The 12028-nt window shown below is 38.9% G+C and overlaps 1 protein-coding gene across 1 annotated transcript in view; it reads right to left on the bottom strand.

Moving 5' to 3' along the window:
- fras1 (Fraser extracellular matrix complex subunit 1) overlaps positions 1–12028 on the bottom strand; it is a 386797-nt gene that overhangs the window by 73452 nt on the left and 301317 nt on the right. Inside the window, exons 31-34 of the mRNA XM_062981362.1 lie at positions 9507–9623; positions 8005–8119; positions 6617–6754; positions 1251–1283 (exon numbers count right to left, since the gene is read on the bottom strand). Of these exons, the coding sequence (XP_062837432.1) occupies positions 1251–1283; positions 6617–6754; positions 8005–8119; positions 9507–9623 (403 nt within the window). The remainder of the gene's footprint in view (positions 1–1250; positions 1284–6616; positions 6755–8004; positions 8120–9506; positions 9624–12028) is intronic.

Below are 12028 nucleotides of genomic sequence, written 5' to 3'. Positions count from 1 at the left end.
CCATTTTAAATCACTCTTCTACCGTAATTGTCTGTAGGGAAAGCATTGTATTGGGAAGTTTTCAGACAGTAGTTCCTTTCTTGTCTTTATTCTATACGTATCATTATCAAACACGAACAAGTCTTTACAAGTCAACCATTTCTCTCTCAAGGCAATTTCCCTTTTAAACAGAGTTTCATGTGGAGAGCACAATAGTAACTTTCGGCTATAATACCTTTTCTTATATTTATTACACGCATTTAATAACAATCTCCTTATGTACTAGTTATTAAACTTAACGAGTCCAGCTTTATTTTATCATATCAGAGATATGAATGCATGCCAAATTTTAGACCTTTTCATTTCTCAAGAACAATCAGTTATTCAACCAATTCAGACAGCATGCATGATAGTAGGTTTCGAGACTAGAAAGACCTAGTCCTCCTCTTTTCTTATTTCCATGTTAGATCATAATTATCTTTAAATAAGCTTTTTCCGAGCCACCTGTTTTTCATTATGGGCCTCATAGTACCCAAAATGTCCAGAACGCATCTAACATTATCACTTAGATGTCTCTTTGGTAGAAACCTTGTTTGATCTTCCTATATCAAGGCCTGCAAGATTTTCTTCTTCAACCTTTTTGCCAAACTCACAGCATAATTTTTGGGGTCTTCAATATCGCAATTTTCTTTAGGAATTAAGAGCTATTGTAGCTTGACGCCAGAAATCAGGGATACTATTATTCAAGACATTGTTCATTGTTTGCAGTAGCATTATGTACAATTAATCTTGCACAGTCTTCTAATATAATTCCGGCAGTCCATCTGGACCTGGACTCTTTCCGATCTTTATCTCAGAGATTGCCTCAGTAAGCTCCATTACTGAAATTGGGTCTTCAAGTCCTATTCTTTGTTCTTCATTAAGTGTAGAGAGAGTTTTGTTTTCTAAGTATTTTCCTAAGGAAACTTTAGATGCATCTGTAGTTTTACAGAAGATGAATAGTAGTTGTGGAAAATTTATTTAATTTTGTCCTGGTTCCTCCTTTCCAACTCTAATCTTCAATCTTTCTTTCTTTCTTTCTTTCTTTCTTTTTTTCTTTATTTCAGTAACCTAAAAACAAGCCATCATCCCTAAAAGCAAGAACTTAATCTATCTCTAAGTATCCAAAGTTCTCTCTGCATTTTAGAACCAAAGATTTAAACAAACCCTCATATAAACACAGTGAAATATAAACAGACAATTCAGGAAAAGAACAGAAAATATCTGTGTACCTGTAAAATGAAAGCTAACAGATTCAGGAAGACCTAGAGGAAATAAAAACACAAAAAATGTAAGTATGATGAAAGGTACAAAATTAACTATACTGCTTCACAAATAACTGAAATTTCTAAATTTCAGAATTAAAAGTTATGTGTCTGTGTGAAGGCTGAAACTAAAAGTCAACTACTTTAAAAATGTTTATCTTATTTGCACTTAGATGCCTTTGAATTTCAATTTGGGCCGGGCTATGGCGCAGACTGTTGAGCAACCAGCTGCAGCCAGCTGCAATGAATCACTCTGACCAGGAGGTCATGAGTTCGAGGCCAGCTCGGAGCCCCGTGTTTGTCTTGTCTTTGTTCTATTTTAAGGCATTGAATGTTTGCCTTATATATGTAATGTGATCCACCCCGAGTCCCCTTCGGGGTGAGAAGGGCGGAATATAAATACTGTAAATAAATAAATAAATAAACAAACTCATTTCATAAATCGGGGATGGGTACAGAGCATCCAACAGGGTGTAAGCAGGGGCCCACAGTATCCCCTGCCCAACCCTTCCAGATCTTTTCCTATTGAAAGGAAATGCAGCCTGGAAATTGTTAATCACTGCGAAGGACTCAACTTCTACCTCTATGTATTCCACTTTTCAATGTTGTCGCTGCCACCACCTTTGAAAGATGCTTTGCTCAAATAATAAGCAACATTTGAAGAAACAGTAACTTGTTTATTTATAGCACAAAGCTTGATAGTCGCAAGAATGTTATATCTTGAGGTGAACGATGTTACTTCTGTACAGTAAGTGTTGCAAGATTTCTCAATAGTTTCACTGAGCTTAGTATGGTATCAGCTTTATATGACTTGTTTCTTTCAGTTAGGAATACTGTCCTTCTTGAACTTAGTTGATCTATACCCGATCAAACTTGGACTGGGGAGTTTAACTGGTCAACCCTAGTCTTCCTTGACTTAGGGATGCAGCCTCAGCTCTTTAGTTATCCCTACTAAAGGCTCAGCAACTTTAATTTTAGCCCTTCTCCGCTAAAACTCTCTAGCTGCTCAACTTCCTCCCACAATCTCTTCTCTCGATCTCACTCCTTTCCCACTGAACAGAACCAACTGCTCTGGTCAACCGACAAACTCCAACTGCCTAATTCCAACTGCTAAATTTGAATTCTAAGGCTTCCACCAGCAAGGTGAAGCCACGCCCCTTTTCCTGGCCATGCCTTAGAGGCTCCCAGCTTCTGTATAAGAATAGCTGAAATATATAACCTTAAACAGTCAACCTAAACATAGCAATCATGAATAAAACACAATGATCATGACATCTTTACAATCACACCTCTGGAAGTCTCCAGAAGCATGTTTGGCCATTTTGAAAGTTATCTTCTGGTGTTTTTTTCAGTCTCAGCGCAGTCATTCAGTGCTGCACCATGATCTGTGCAACTATAATTTTACATAAAGCAAGTTTACATAGGAAAAACCCTAGACTCATTTCAAATTCATTGCAGGCTTGTTTTGCTGGTTTTCAATGATTAACATGGGTTTTCAGAATTAAACTGACTTTGCTCTTTGGGCAAAGTTGGGAGTCTAGAGATTGCTGTAAATTCTGGAGTACCTCATGGCTTCGGAGCAGTCTGGACAGTGTTGTCGAAGGCTTTCATGGCCGGGATCACAGGGTTGTTGTATGTCTTTCGGGCTGTGTGGCCATGTTCCAGAAGTATTCTTTCCTGACGTTTCGCCCACATCTATGGCCCTAACCTCACAACCTCTGAGGATGCCTGCCATAGATGTGGGCGAAACGTCAGGAGAGAATACTTCTGGAACTTGGCCACACAGCCCGAAAGACATACAACAACCCAGTCTGGACAATGATTCAGACCAATTCTTTGTCCATACAGGACACTAGTACTACCAACCTTTCCTTGCACTCATCAGCAAAATGAAAGTAAATGGACCATGAGCAGGTACATCTGCTAATGAGGCACTTGCACTGTTCAGGAGTAAAAAGGATCTCTGTGGCTAATCTGGAGTAGCAGCAGAAGCATGGAGCATAAAGGGATGGTTCAGTTGGGTCAGTTGGTCTCAATCATGTAGATGCCAATGCAGTTCTTCTGTGGGTTCAGCCAGGTTCATCTGGACCCAGAGAGAGCAGCCAGTGTATATTTGCTCATAACTTCTGGGTCAAAGACTGAAATCTGCACCTATTCACAGCTCTTTGTGGAGCAGTCTAACAATTACAAACTTTTTATTTTAAAAAACCAAGGCAGCTTATTCAACATCTTCCAAAATCTTATGTATTCCTTATCTCAGTAACTGAATAACGGCTTCAAAAATACATGAGCAGAGTGTATGTTTAAATAGTTAAATGTCTGCCAAAAGATGTGGCGAAACAGAAGCTGGAAAAGAGAAGAAATTTTGACCTGAACAACTTATTAGACTTCATAATTGAAAGAACTTTAGCTGCTTCAGTAATCTCTTAAAAATAGAAACATTTTGGCCATGAAGCTGAGAAGTACAAAGGCTTTCGAATTCCACCCAAACCAAGCACCGTTCACAAACGGCAATGAAACTCATCCGTAAAGGTCATTCTGGACCCAGGATGGGCCTCCTGAATTTGCCATTTGCCTATTGCATGTCAGAATCACTTAGAAGTACACATTAAAAGAAAACCTCAGATCTCTAAAGGACAGAAAGACATCACACCTCCATGCATGACCAGTTTAATTGTGGCAACCAAATTAAAGAGCATTCAAGGGAAATGTTTCTGTGGCTTTGGCAAGCCCTTGCCCTATATTTCCCATTCATTTTAATAGGCCTTGAGGAGAATCGCTTCCTAGCAAATTGTGGCCGATGGATATAGTGCCAACAGTGGGAGGCAGTGCATGTCTCAATTCTCTTCCCCGTAAACTGACAATGAAAGACATTTTCTCGTTTCAGAGGTCTATCGGGAGACTTGGCTTGTTTGTTTGTTTGTTTTGCACTTTCAAAAATGGCAGCTGTTCGCCCTTACTATGCCCAAGAGAGCTATAGCTTAACATCCATTGCTTCAGCCTGTTTGACAGTATGCCAGACCTTCGTGAAGGGATTTTTTTAAAAAAATGCCCGGATAAAATCCAATGATTCAATAATATGAGTGGGTTTTGGATTTCATTACCTTGAAACACACAGTCCAATTAACAAGAGCCTCCGCATGGCCCTGGATGGAGCATTTTTCATTGGGAATAGGTTTATATTTTTTTACAAGGAAATTATTGCATTGCAGATGGATGGGAGGGATTTCTAACAAAATGAAATGGAAACCCAATAAAACCAAGGTACATGTGCTTATACGTCTCCTTTATCCAGAACTCAGAAAGGTAATTTAAAAAAGTAAATCATTGAATAACCAACTGCCTCCAATAACTCATTTCTGCTAATGTGCCAAATATACCATTATATAATGTTACAAATATGGGCAGTCCCCCAATTACAAACATCCAACTTACAAAAGACTCATAATTAAAAACGAGGGTGAGAGAACAGGAAGTGAGAGGAATTTTCCTTTCGGAAGGGAAATCCACTCCTGAAAGAGTTATTATCATGGGGAAAAGGGGTCTCAACTGAACCTTTCCCACAATCCTTGTTTCCACAATTTTTTCAAAAATCAAATTCTTCCAGAGACAGAAAGTGAGGTGAAATCTTCTGAACAGGGGCACAGACATCCCTATGCTCTCCATAGTTAAGGAATATATATATACAGTAGAGTCTCACTTATCCAACACTCGCTTATCCAAGGTTCTGGATTATCCAACGCATTTTTGTAGTCAATGTTTTCAATATATCATGATTTTTTGGTGCTAAATTCATAAATACAGTAATTACTACGTAGCATTACTGCATATTGAACTACTTTTTCTGTCAAATTTGTTGTATAACATGATGTTTTGGTGCTTAATTTGTAAAATCATAACCTAATTTGATGTTTAATAGGCTTCTACTTCATCTCTCCTTAATATCCAACATATTCGCTTATCCAACGTTCTGCCGGCCAATTTATGTTGGATAAGTGAGACTCTACTGTATTTGGTTGAAGTTACACTTTAAAAATGTGCCTGTTTCAACTTATAAACAAATTCAACTTAAGAGCAAACCTACAGAACCTATCTTGTTCATAACTTGAGGAGTGCCTGTATATTTATTCATTGCTATTTATTGATACCCTGCCTTTCTCCCACACTGAGATTCAATGTTACAAATATAATTTTTCTGATACTTTGTTGTTCCTTCACTGGGGAAAAATAATCTAACCAACTAGGCTAACATCTGAAACAAACCCTCCAAAATATCACCCAAATGAAAATGGGTGTCTGATTTCATGCAAGGTCCTTTAATCATCTTTGAAAAATTGATAAAGAGATGAAAATATGTGCTACTGAATTCATGCCCCACTGGCTGGGTTCCCAAAGGCCTCTGGCTGTGGGAAGAGAGCCATGGGCACGAGACAGACTTTGCTGCTTCTCCGCAAGGCTTTAAGCTTCCCTATACAGTAGGACCCACTTGTCCACAGATTCAGTATCCAAGGTTTCACTTAACCCCCACCTCCTATGTTGTGGGCTTTTTAAAGGTGTTTCTGGCCCAAGTATAGTCAAAATATAGGGTTTGCTATTATTCATGGTTTCATGTATCCATGAGTTGGGTTCATGTCTTAGAACATACCCCTCATTTGCTACTGGAATTGTACTGTACATTATATGTAGAATGAGCACATGATGTCATTCAGAAAAGAGGGCTGGATTGTTTTAATACGTAGAGGAGGATTTCATTCCTCAAAGCTTCCTAGAGTTGCCACCAAGAGAGAGACAAATAGACCACAAAGAAGGACATTGAGGGGCCGGGCTGTGGCGCAGGCTGGTAAACAGCTGCTGCAATAAATCACTCTGACCATGAGGTCATGAGTTCGAGGCCAGCCCATGGCAGGATGAGCACCCGTCAATTAAAAATAAAATATAGCCCCTGCTCGTTGCTGACCTAGCAACCTGAAAGATAGTTGCATCTATCAAGTAGGAAATAAGGTACCACTTATAAAAAAAAGTGGAGAGGCAAGTTTAACTAATTTACAATGTTGGAATGAGGAAGTGAGGAAGTGCCATCAGAGTGGATGATGAAGCAGCTGCTCCCCCCTGTGGCCAGAATTGAACATCCCCTCAGGAGAAGGTTAAATTGCCTCTGTCTGTTGTCTCTGTCTGATGTGTTTATGGGCATTGAATGTTTGCCCTATATGTACATAATGTGATCCACCCTGAGTCCCCTTCGTGGTGAGAAGGGCAGAATATAAATACTGTAAATAAAATAAAATAAATTGACTGTTGTATCTATTAACCTTTCAGATGGACCAGCTTCTTACCAGCAAAGGAGAACTCCCTCATCTCTCTGATATGTGAGGCAGCTCTAGGCGGACGGTACACAATTTTGCCATGATTGACATCATCCTGTGTAAAATACTTTACTGGAGAGAGGGGCTTGTCCCTGTGTTCGACAATACCTGTGGAAACCAAGAGAGCACTTTGCTATCACAATGCAACATTTGTTTCAAACCAGTTTCAACCAGCACCTTTTAATAAACTTTGGATTTAGTTCCTCCCATAATGACATAGGCAACTCATTCTTTCTCAATGCAAAGCTAGCCAACTGCCAATTTTTAAGAGATGAAAGAAGAAATTATAGTCTACATAGCTGTCACTAAAACTTATTTTTTCATTCTGTCGATACAAGTCTTTAGAGTTCATATTCTCATCCCAAATACAGAAGGTAAACTCTACTGTCTTTGATTTCTGTTTTTGCTCACAGAAAAAATTTCAATGTTTTCCTCCTCTTCAGCAAGACTGCCAACTTCTGACATGCAGTATCCCTTAGGAAAACTATATTTCCCAAGGCTATGTGTGCCTGGTGAGTTGTATAATATCATGTCAGGTATCAGAAGAGGAGTCGGATCAGATTGGCTGTCTTTAATAAACACAATTTCCCAGTCGGGAGAGGAAATACATCAGAGTTTAATCCAACCCAAATTGACTCAAGTCTGGGGACAATCACAGTCAATGTGAATGAAAAAGGCAGTACAGTGTTCCCTCACTTATCGCTGGGGTTAGGTTCCAGGACCACCCGCAATAAGTGAAAATCCACGAAGTAGGGACACTATATTAATTTTAATATTTATACATTCTTTTAGTAGTTATACACTATTTTAAGTCTTTATCAACCAATCATGTGTTGATAAATTGCCTCCTTCTCCTCCCGTTGCCACTTGGGCTCCTTTTCTCTCCCTTTGACTTCTCCTTCCTCCCTTCCTTAGGCTGTCAATTGTAATTTTTTATGATTTATAATAGTCTTTTAGAGTTTATTGAAAAACAGCGAATCCGCGAAAAGTGAACTGCAAAGTAGTGAGGGAACACTGTATTCACAACCTTACAGTCCAGGAGAGCCTCGCCCAAGACAGATCAAATCATCCTTGAATTAGTTTAATAATATAATAATAAATAATTGTACATCCAGTCTGGTTATTTTGTCAGTATCCATCTACCCCAAAACTTACCATGTACTTTTCAAGAAAAACGAGCATCATTCTACTCCTGTTATATTATAAATAGCTTGAGTATGTTATGACAATCACTTTTCTTAGAAATAGCTTCCTAGTTTATGTCTTACCTTATCCTGTTTGTTGTTTGATTTATTGCCCTCCATGTTTTAATGGCAAATAGCATAACACAAAGAACCTTCTTTATTATATTTACTTGCCTTGATTTGTTGGCAAAGGGACAGTCACATTGTACACAATCTTCCCACTCGGACTCTCTGAATCAACAAAGGTAAGATGATGTGGCTCAATAGGGGTCAAACGATCTTCTAGAGCCTACAAGACACAAAGGGATGATATGGTGGACATCAAGATCATTATCCAGAGTAAATAAAGGCAAGAGAAGCAGCCGGTTTCCTAACGAATCATAATAGAAAATCAAACAGCTTTCCAGATATATTGCTACTTTACCAGAACGGCGTTACATGACTTTGGGTTACTCATGGATTGTAAAAATATCGTTCTAATCTATTTTTCAAAAAACAGGTCATTGCTGAAAAGGATACATTTATAGCTCCAGCTTCCACCTTTTCTCTTTACCTCCCATGGACCCTTAAATTGTAAGTTTCTTTCCCAGGAACACACTATAAGCAAAGAAAGGAAGAGTGCAGCGATTTCCTCAAAGGACCCATGTTACCCGAGGAGGAAATTACATGTTGCACAAAAAAGTATGTATCAGCATCCTAGAAGCTGATCTTAAACAAGGGAATGCTGCTGTTAGTTAGAATGACCAGGTGAAGAGGAAATGTCAAGCTGGCAAGAAAACCTTGGATATATCAAACAACAATTCCTATCAACCATCAGAGCCAGTTTGCTATTGTCCTACTCTACATTAAACCACCTAGATGCTTTTGCTTCTTATGTTCCCATGAGTATGAACAAAATATCTGATGTGCTCTCTTCAAAGCTAACCAAATCAAACCTAAATGTGTTCCGTGTTTGAAAACTATAGTTTGCAAAATTCATCACATTTTTTGGGAAATGCTGACTGGAGGCTTCGGGGAAATGGAATTCAAAAAGGAAAACTTTCAACCTCTAACTTAGATCAACAGTATAGACTGCCATCCACATTTGCAGGTTTAATTTGTATGGATTTTATTAATAAGACAGACCCCAATGTGGCTCTATGGTTAACTTTAGCCAAAGGTTGGCTAGACAGCTTGTGCTGGAGGACCTGGAGATTCCTAGACATAATACCTCTTTAGGAATCTCCAGGTCCTCCAGCACAACTATACAGTCAATGTTCGGCAAAAATTGAGCACAGAATTGAACTGGGGCCCTAGAGATTCCTAGGTTTTTCCACCTTCATGATGGTCCTGCACCCCTAACTCCAGAACATGGAGGGCTGACTGTATAACCCAGCCATGGGCAAACTTTGGTCCTCCAGGTGTTTTGGAATTCAACTCCCATAATTCCTAACAGCCGGTAGAGTCAAAGTTTCCCCATGGCTGCTATAACCTATAAACTCTGATGTAAGTTTCACTGAATTCAGGGAAGCTTATGCTTAAATAAGGGAATACAAAATTGCAGTCTTAATCTTTGGATTGTGTTTATAAACTAAACATTGATGAAATGTGGATGAAAGAGATGTGCATAATTTTAATGAGCTTCTGTGCATGCCTTGGGGAATGCAGTCATACTTCTTGCCTTTGTTTGGACTTACAGTCATGTGGAAAGAAGACCCAAGGGAGAGCAGGGATGAATCCAGAGAGTGTGGCAGGATGGCAATGTTGAGCAGGTGGGTGTCCAGATGGGCTTCTGGAGAGGATGTGCTCGATACCTGTAAATGTAGCATCACACAAATGCAGCTGGGGCAATGAATGTTTTATACATCATAAGAGATAGATAGATGCACCTGTTTTCCCAAGTTTCCTCATGCAAGTTGTGGTTGCTGAAGCAGATGATGCTAATCTAGGACACCTGTAAAAACTGCCATTTCAAAATATCCACAGGACATTTTTCAACCAGCAAATCATTATAGGTAGGAAGCATATGAATAAACCAACTAGTAGCTTCCTCTTGACAAATGTACAGTCATGGCATTTTATCTACAGGTGTACAAATATTGCTTGCCAAGGACAACCTTGATTCTCATCTGTTCCAGAGTTTGCTATATAATGCACAACAATAATTCAAATATATTGAAGACTCCAATGGGATGCAAATCTCTGCTTATTTCCCTATCACATAGGAGAATAAAAAACTTACGAAGCTTTCTCGCTGGACATTTTTCAATTGATTGATTAAATTTTGAGACATCATTGTGAAAACATAGAAATGTTGTGGGTCAAACCAATATTTGGTGTAAAATATGTAGTAAAGTTAGCTTTTATGCAAAAAAAACCCCTTCAAAATATGAATTCTGAAAAAAAATTGCAAAAAATGAGGTTTCTGCACAGAATCCCCTCTTTTGGTGCTTATTCTACTAATGACAATAAACCCACATTGGTCTTTTTTGCTATCACACAGGGTTGAAAAATGTTAAGGCAGCTATCCGTGTTTTCCAAAAAATGTCTCAAAGTGTCAACAGCCCTTGTCACAGAAGACAGGGAAACTTATGAATATTCTGTATACTGCATGTCTAATTATTCATGAAACAAAAGGGAGATATCTTCAGCTTTGCAGAATATTAAGCATGCATTTCCCCTTTTGTTGACTGCCTTCACCAGATTGCCCCTTTTGTTGACTGTCCCATGGTAACAGCCATTACATCTGGTTACAGAATAGACAAGAATAAGAAGCTGGGCAACGGCACTGTCTCAGGAGAGAATCCACTCCTTTCCGCTCCTTCTCTGATTAAACTGTTTCAATTCCAGCAGTTCACGTTAAGTATTTCCCAAGAACAAGTACCTGGGTTCAATTTCCCCCTTCCTTTTCCTTCACATCTTTTAGACAATAACCCTGAGAGCAGGGATGGTAAGATGTTTAAGAGGCCCTTCTTAGCCAAAGAGGACAAAAGCTTTATCCACACTGCAGAATTCATGGGCGTTCACTTGCGGCCGAGTATGATTGTCTGGAAGAAGTAGAGTCTTGGCGGTGTGTCTGTAAATGACTGTGAGGACCTATTCAGGACATTGAGGACATAGGTTTCCAGGTGGAAAGTGGTCATGACAAGGATTTGCTTGATATATCTTCCTCTTGGCACGTTTCTTCCTTTCGCCCTTTATTTGTACCTTTTCAAAATCCATACTACCATTGGTAACAGCTCTGCATTAATTACTATGGCTCTATGGTGAGGCATATTGTAATTTGTACAGATTGACTTATCCAAAACTCAAATACTCCAAAATCCAAAATCATCCACATGGGTGGCTGAGATAGTGACATGTTTACTTTCTGATGAATGAACTTTATTTCATGCACAAAATTATCAAAACTATTGTATATAAAATTACCTACAGGCTGCTTGTCTAAGCATCTAAGTCAGTGGTTCTCAACCTGTGGGTCCCCAGATGTTTTGGCATTCAACTCCCAGAAATCCTAACAGCTGGTAAACTGGGAATTGTAGGCCAAAACACCTGGGGACCCACAGGTTGAGAACCACTGCTCTAAGGTATGCATGAAACATAAGCGAATTCGGTGTTTAGACTTGGTTCCCATCTCCAGGATATCCTATTAAGTTCCTATATGCAAATACAGATCTTCCAAAATCTCCCCCACCCCAAAAACCCCAAAGTCCAAAACACATCTAGTCCCAAGCATTCCAGATAAAGGATATTAAACGTGTAGTTTTGTGAGATTTTTACCATTCTGTGTCAGAAATCTCTGGTGCCACAACAAACTACAGATCCCAGGATTCCATAGGATGGAGCCTATGGTATAAATGGTATCCAAGTATGAAACACTATAATTCTGCAATGTGGATGGTTTCAGAAAAGTGGAAATAAATAAAGAATGAGCTAAGCTTTGTTAATCTATCATTTCCAATACACAATAAAACAATAAGAAAAATGGGACAAACCTTCAAACATTTTGCTTTCATGAGAAAACAAATCATTAATGTGACTGGAATGGTATTTCTTTACCGAAACAGAAGCAGGGGTTTTGACCTTGGATTCACAGTCAAGACTAACAGGATTACAGGTTTGTTTCCTTATAGATTTGTCTAAGATTGAATTATTTCCCTAGGTGTGGGCATATGGATGTTAACTAGGTAAAAAAAAACATTTAAAAACATAACTATTT

The sequence above is a fragment of the Anolis carolinensis genome, chromosome 5, assembly GCF_035594765.1.
Source record: "Anolis carolinensis isolate JA03-04 chromosome 5, rAnoCar3.1.pri, whole genome shotgun sequence".
Lineage (NCBI taxonomy): Eukaryota > Metazoa > Chordata > Lepidosauria > Squamata > Dactyloidae > Anolis > Anolis carolinensis.
The sequence above is the reverse complement of the archived record's forward strand: the minus strand, read 5'-3'. Positions and strand labels throughout refer to the sequence as shown.